This window comes from Amaranthus tricolor, chromosome 4 (genome assembly GCF_026212465.1).
Source record: "Amaranthus tricolor cultivar Red isolate AtriRed21 chromosome 4, ASM2621246v1, whole genome shotgun sequence".
NCBI classification, from domain to species: Eukaryota; Viridiplantae; Streptophyta; class Magnoliopsida; order Caryophyllales; family Amaranthaceae; genus Amaranthus; species Amaranthus tricolor.
This window is the reverse complement of record NC_080050.1, coordinates 2,930,796-2,938,461: the sequence shown is the minus strand read 5'-3', so window position 1 is coordinate 2,938,461 and position 7,666 is coordinate 2,930,796. Positions and strand designations below refer to the sequence as shown.

At 31.5% G+C, this 7,666-nt stretch overlaps 1 protein-coding gene across 1 annotated transcript; it reads left to right on the top strand.

Annotated features, from left to right (window-relative positions):
• The first annotated feature begins 4,746 nt into the window (after positions 1-4,746).
• LOC130810367 (uncharacterized) lies at positions 4,747-6,503 on the top strand. The gene has a single exon (XM_057676398.1). It carries the CDS (start codon positions 4,778-4,780, stop codon positions 6,164-6,166), a length of 1,389 nt encoding a protein of 462 aa, XP_057532381.1. The 5' UTR covers positions 4,747-4,777; the 3' UTR covers positions 6,167-6,503.
• The last annotated feature ends 1,163 nt before the right edge of the window (positions 6,504-7,666 follow it).

Below are 7,666 nucleotides of genomic sequence, written 5' to 3'. Positions count from 1 at the left end.
ACGGGACACGCCAGTCCAGGGACGTGTCCTTGTATTCCAGCGGATAAGTCGTCGGAATTATTTTTAATAAAAATTTATTATTATTATTATTGTTATTATTATTATTAGAAAAATGAAAGCCTTTTATTAAATTCAAAACCAAAAACAAGTATAAAAACAAGAAAGTACCTAGGCCCAAACCTCAACCTGGGCCCATACCCAATAATATTTGTTGTGTCTTTTTAACTATGTTTCCATCATTTAAAAAAAAAAATTACCCACTTTTTAGTGCAAATTTTACAATTTATGCCAAGATAAATAAATGAAAAAAAAATCTAGTTTTGTCAATATATTTCTTTTGGTCCGTGAAGGATAAATGAAGATAATGGTCATTTACAAGTATTTGAATTTTATGAGATTGTAGTTGACTTATTTATTGGAATGACCAATAGTTGTAGTATAATACCTACAATTATCATTGTCAGTATAGTCAATTTTTAAAAAATAATAATCCAAAGAAAACTTTAATTTACATAGAAAAAAATATTGCTATTATCTACTAGTATTAAAGAAATAATTTAAATTTCAGTGAGGATCTAATTTAAACAATTAAAATGGTAAAACGGTGAAAACCAATTTTTATGTTACTTGATTTTTTTTTATTAATTTTTTTTCGAAACTATACAAAATATTTTTAAATTAAACTTTTTCTTATGAAAAACGACCATATGAATTCTATAGGTACAACATGAAAATATTCACTCAAAATACTAAAGGTGAAATATAGTGACTCATGACAAAATATTTTGATGTAGAACTTTAAAATTTGACAAAATTAAGAAAGAGTTTGACCTAATTTTATGGTTTTTTTTTTTTTTTTTTTTTTTTTTGGGTTGGTTCATTTTTCAGGTTATATGAACTTTCAATGTTGACCCGCTAATTTTCAATTAGGTTACGGGTCAATTTCGAGTGATCAATATTTAATAGGTTTAGGTGGAATGGAGGGAGAACAATTTAACATGATGACAAAATAGTTGCTCTTATCATAATTTTCTCATTACTTCGATCAATGTACAAGCGAATTTTATATGAGATCATCTTACAATAAGATATGTCTATATAAGAAGTAAAAAAAAAAAAAAGAACGCACTTTCAGCAAAACTAACACAATTTCAACTTTGGTTTTTAAAGTCTCTTTATTGTCGTTTAAAAATTACTTTAGATTTTAAAGTGGATATTAAGCAACTAAGTGACTAATTTTTAAATCTAAATTACCACTTTTCAACCGCTAAAAAGTATTTTAATATCTAAAATGTTAATTTTTACATTCAAAATAACATATTAAACATTAAACAATTAAAAATAAATATTTTAATTACAAATAATTAATTTAGTCAAACTACTTAACCTAATTTATGACAGTCTTTTCTTATGATCTACTAATTAAATGAGAATTTTGCTACTATATACGAAACTTTTTGAGGGTCCAATAGCCGAATTTTTTATACCTAATGAACAAGCTCACCGAATAATTTTCTTCGTTAGACATCCAGAAAAAGGCCGGCCCAATACCAAAATTCCCGCTAAATTAAATTTATATTCGCAAATTCTTGTATGAAACGGTCTCACCATGAGACGTATTCTATACTTGGGTTAAATAGCCTAATAACAGAAACTTTTAGTATAATGGACATTTTGTATGGACTCGTCTCAGGGTGAGACGGTCTCACACAAGAGGGGCTGATTTATATTGTAAATACACAAATGCTTGTGAGAGACGGTCTTTTTTAGAGATCAACTCTAATTGGGCCGGCCCATTATATATTTTTTAAAATATTGTAAGTAAGCTTTAAAAATGATGTAAGCAGACATTTAAAATATTAAAAGTAGTCATTAAGAATACGGTAAGAAACATTAAGGATAATGTAAGTAGGCATTAAAAATACAGTAAGTATGTATTAATATTAAATAGGTTGGACTTAGGAAACGTCTCTCAAAGATGATCTCTCAAGAGACTAGCTATTTTATATATGGGCAGATTCCAATAGGATTCTAGGTCGGCAAGTAATTTCAATGAAATTAAACAAAAACCAATCTACAAAGTAGAGTGTACTAGGAACTGAACCCTAAATCTTTGGTAATATAAAGAGCGTACATATGACCAAGTACCAACTGAGATAAAAATTTAGAGAATTGGCTAAAAGTGGTTTTAAAATATTTATAAATATATATAAATATATATATATATATAAAATAAAGTGCAAAAAATGTGTGTACAAGATGAATGTAAGTTATATATATATATATATATATATATATATATATATATATATATATATATATATATATATATATATATATATATATATATATATATATATATATATATATATATATATATATATATATATATATATATATATATATATATATATATATATATATATATATATATATATATATATATATATATATATATATATAAAATAAAGGGAAAAAATGTGTGTATGAGATGAATGTAAGTTTAAAATTATGGTTGTGAATTAAAAGAGTAGAAGGATCATAATTAAAAACAAAAATAAAATAAATTTAATAAAAAGAATTAATGGAAAATATGAGGGTGATTGGTTGGAATAAAAGGAATAAAGCTTAAGAGCACCAACATTGTTGAGGACTACTCTCCTTTTAGCTCCCTTATCTTGTACTTATCTTGATGAATAACAATGTAAAAATAAGTTTGAGGATCCTGTTAGAAAAAGGAATTGGGTATTCCTTTCCATGGAAGGGAGAAGGCTCCTCGACCCACGAGCACAAGTTGTACAAGAAGCCAAAAAAAATACTGAAAAGAGGAAAGAAACAGTGCAATGGGTAACATATTTTTGAAGTTCATGGCTTTGCAACGGTAATATTGCTTTTGTTGAGCAAGGAAATAACGCCACTTGTCAGATTATGGGTGGGTGGGTATTTTTATATGTCTAAAAAATAAAAAACTACCATAATTTGTAAACGGTAATACATTTGGAAAAACTGAAAACACCAACGGTCATAAAATTTTTTTCCCTATAAAATGAGTATAAGTTTTCCATATTTTCACATACTTTCATTTTCAGTTAATACTCTTAAACACATAAATTATTCTAATCTCCATATTTTCAAGTTTATTTTTCTCCATTTTACTTCCAATTTCTTAGAGTCTTCAATATGGATCGTAATAATTCTAATTACGGCCATAACCCGAATTTTCCTAACAATTCAAACATTCAATTTAACCAATCTAATCCTCATGTTGACCCTAATATGTTGAATAATCCTCAAATTCAAGCTGCATTTTTTCAATGGTGTAGTAGTCAACCAAGACCAACAAATTTCAATAATATTCCACCAATGCAACCAAATTTTCCTCAAAATTCCCAATCATATCAACAATCTTTTGGTAATACCCCTTTTTTCCCTATATCAGAACATTTAACTCAAAATATGAATCAATCTCCAGGTGGAGTTTGTAGTAGCAATGCTACTCCAATTGAGTTAAGTGGTGAACATGTTGAAGAATTAGCAGGAGCACAACATCTTGAAGAGATTGACGATGATGAAGTCGAAATTGTTCCGGAAGTGCAACTCAATAATACATCTGCACAAAGGAAAAACCAAGCGTGGACTATCGCCGAAGACAATGCTCTTGTATCAGCCTATATAAATGCGGGAGGCGATGTGGAGAGGGGAACGAAAACCAAGAGAAGTGGGTTATGGGCAGAAATTCACAACCAGTACGAAAAGGCTAGAGCTGAAAATCTCAATGAGATTAAGGTAAGAAACGTTAAATCTTTGCAAAATCGATGGGATCAAATAAACTTACATGTTAGTAAATGGGTTGACGCCTACGGTTATCACTTTCGAACTAAGGGTAGTGGTGAATCTGAGCAAAATTTGGAGAGATTCGCTCATATAGATTACAAAGCAACTAACAATAAGATGTTTTGTTATTTGCATTGTTTTGCAATTCTGAGGAATTACCCCAAGTGGGATCCCTCCTTGTCCAAAGTTCAGTCTGATATGTTACCGGGTGGTCAAGCATCTACAGATAGTGGGGGGAGCGGTAAAAGATCCCAACCCGATTCACAGTGTGAGGTAGGCAGAAGGGCTAAAAGACCTTCTGGCATAAAACAGACAAAGATGAAAGGTAAAGCATCAAGTACTTCGTCAAGTGTAAATCTTGATTCTTTAAATACAAATTTTAATGAAATGGGAGATAAATTGGGTGAACTGGGAGAGCGACTACTTGAGCAGATGAAGGAACGAGATGAAGAACAAAAGGCCCGAGTGGAAGAAAAGAAAAGGCAGAAGGAGGAGGCCATGAAGTTCAGAATGTTGGAAAGGTTAATGCAGAAGCCCGTTCTTGATGACAAGGAATTAGCAATGTATAACAAACTGAGAGACGAATTTAGTAGGAGGTTTTCGCTTTAATTTCATTTTAGTTTTTGCAATGTTTGTATTTTAATTTAAGGGTATTGTAAGGTACGCAAGTTATTTTCCTTTTTTTGAATTGTTTCTGCTACTAGTAATGTTGTTGTACGTATATGCATTAGTCAAAAAACTAACCGTACAAAATTATGCATGCATTGGTCAAACTCATCACCATACAATCCTTATCTTACCCATATCTTATGTGCACCAATTATGTTTCAACAAAATCTTATCTTCTGACGAACATTATCCTATTTTTGTCTATTTAAGGTATATGATTTCCATCTTCTAGTATCACAAACAAACACACCAAAATAAAAACACCAAATGCAATATGAGCTTAGATACAATCTCTTCAAGTTCTTCAAGCTCTTCCTCCTCAAGTATAACTGATGAAATTTATGATCACATGGTCATGAATTATATAAATGAGAGTCAACGTTTACTTGCGATGCAAAAGTCGGTGCTTGTAGCTGTTAACAATTCAGTACAACATGATAATCAAAAACGTCCAAGAAAACGAAGGGAAACTGTGCCTAGAAATCGTGAAGCGGCTCACGACAATCTAGTTGCAGATTACTTTAGTAATCAACCGGTATACAATGATACCGTATTTCGAAGGAGGTTTCGTATGAGGAAACCCTTGTTCCTTGGGATTGTGGACGCATTAAGCGCAAGTAATCGCTATTTCCAACAACGTCCCGATGCTACCATGCGTCTTGGTGCTTCACCCCTTCAAAAATGCACCGCGGCTATACGTATGTTAGCTTATGGTTGTTCAGCTGATCAAGTAGATGAATATCTAAAGCTTGGTGAAAGTACTGCTAGAGAATGTCTTTCACAATTTGTCGATGGAGTTATTGCTCAATTTGCAACTGAGTACCTCCGCAAGCCAACACCGGAAGATATGCAGCGTCTACTAAGAGAAGGGGAGGCTAGAAACTTCCCCGGCATGCTTGGCAGCATTGATTGCATGCATTGGGTATGGAAAAATTGTCCAGCTGGATGGAAAGGAATGTATCAAGGCCGATCTAAAACGGCCACTGTTATCTTGGAAGCGGTTGCATCTAGGGATTTATGGATTTGGCACGCCTTCTTTGAGACTCCTGGGTCGTGCAATGATATTAATGTACTACAACGTTCTCCGGTGTTTGATGATACAATAAGTAATCGTGCTCCACAAGTTCTGTTCACAGTTAATGGAAACACTTACACAAAAGGATACTATCTCACCGATGGCATTTATCCAAAGTGGTCGACATTTATAGATGCGGTTACGGCCCCTCAAACAGCCAAGGATACGTTATTTACTAAACGTCAAGAGAGTGCGAGAAAGGATGTTGAACGTGCTTTTGGTGTGTTACAAGCTCGTTTCGCAATAATCAGGAAGCCTGCTTTGGCATGGACTGTAGATCTGTTGTGGAAAATTATGATGACTTGCATCATCATCCACAACATGATTGTTGAAGACGAGCGTGATACATATTTAAATTATAAAGATCCACTCGAGTTTGCCGATGAACAGCCTGAGAATATGCCGGGGTCGTCCTCAACTAGGAATGCAACAACATTCACCGTCACTCCCGAACATTATGATCCAGATAATTTCGGTACATTGATAGCTTCGAGAGGGGAGATTCGTGATAGAAATGTCCATATGGCTTTGAAGAACGACTTGATCGAGCTTTTATGGGCACAATCTAGGAGGTCGGATGAAAATTAAACATTTTAGTAATTTTTAAAGTTATGTTTGTTATTTTTTCTTTGCGTGTTATTTTAATCAACGTAAGTCATGTTTTTTTTATTCGTGTCGTTTAATCTTTGTATTTCATGTTGTTAATCAATGAATTTTATGTTTTAGAATTCGTCTCGTTTAATTAATGTGTCTAATTAATAGAATGATCTACATATTAATTATTATTAACAACATGTACACCAATAATAATAATAATTAAGTTTATTAATTCCCCTCAAAAAAAATATATATATAATTTGAAAAGGGAATAAATGGTGGGGTATATGTAAGTAGGAGAGAGAAAGTGGGAAAGGATACTCATGGATGTTGGGAAATTTTGAGGGAAAGGATAAGTAAAAGGATGGAGATAGTGGGAAGTGATGTGGAGGAAAGAGAAAATGATGTGTCAAGTGTAGAAAAGGAGAGAGAAAATGGGAAAGGATATATATATCCTCATGAATGATGGTGCTCTAACTTCTAAGGAAGAGTATCAATGTTTAGTAGAGCACTCCTATATGAATAGTTTTTATGCTATTTTGAGTTTATTCAGATATTGACAATGTGTTTCTCATTTTATGGATGCAAATTGCCTACCAAAATTAATCTTGTAATGAGTTGGAAGACATCCTTTTCCAATGAGAAAGAAGTCAAACGAGTGTACAATGTATTTGTATTTCAATCACATAATTCTCATCTATAAGAGGATAATATTCATATACCTTATTTTTATGGACGGAAAATTTACTCTACCGAAAATAAATAGGAGTAGTATAAATGTTATAGGAGTAGTATATACGTAATACTATGTCCTATATTGAGTTTGGATCAATAAAGAATAGATAGCATAAGTAGGAATGATAACAGGTCGAATCTAAATTGTATTCAGATCGATTTGCATCTAAATCAGCTTTTATAGGTAGGACTTAGATTTGAATCAAAATCTATAGGTTCAAATTTTAGAACTCAGATCCGTAATGCGAATCTTACTAATCCAGGATTGGGCCTCAATCCAAAATGAGTCTAAATTATTTAGTTACATAAGCAAGAAATTTTTTTTTTAAAATCCCCAAATTGTTAACTCTAAAAATCAAAAATCTTGAAAATAGAGTTATAAAATTGTTTAGTTTATCGTAAAATAATAAAAATCTCTAAAAATGTAAACCTTAAAAACAAACATTTCCAAAATAAAACGAGTCCTCAGGATCCATAAATTTTAGTTCAGTTTGAAATTTAAACTCGAATCCGTCAAATTAATATGGGTCCAAATTCAACCTGAATAGTACAGCTATTTTTAATTGTGAGAAGGTATCTTTTAGTGAGACGATCTTAAAATAATAAACTTATATATCCTTATAAAAATTTTTATATGTTTGAACTATTCAACTCATGTTTACAGCATTCTGTTTCATACATAACTTGTGTAGAAATTTATATTCTAGTAAAAGAATCTTACAAAATTTAAAATGCAACGTAAAATCTTAGTATTAA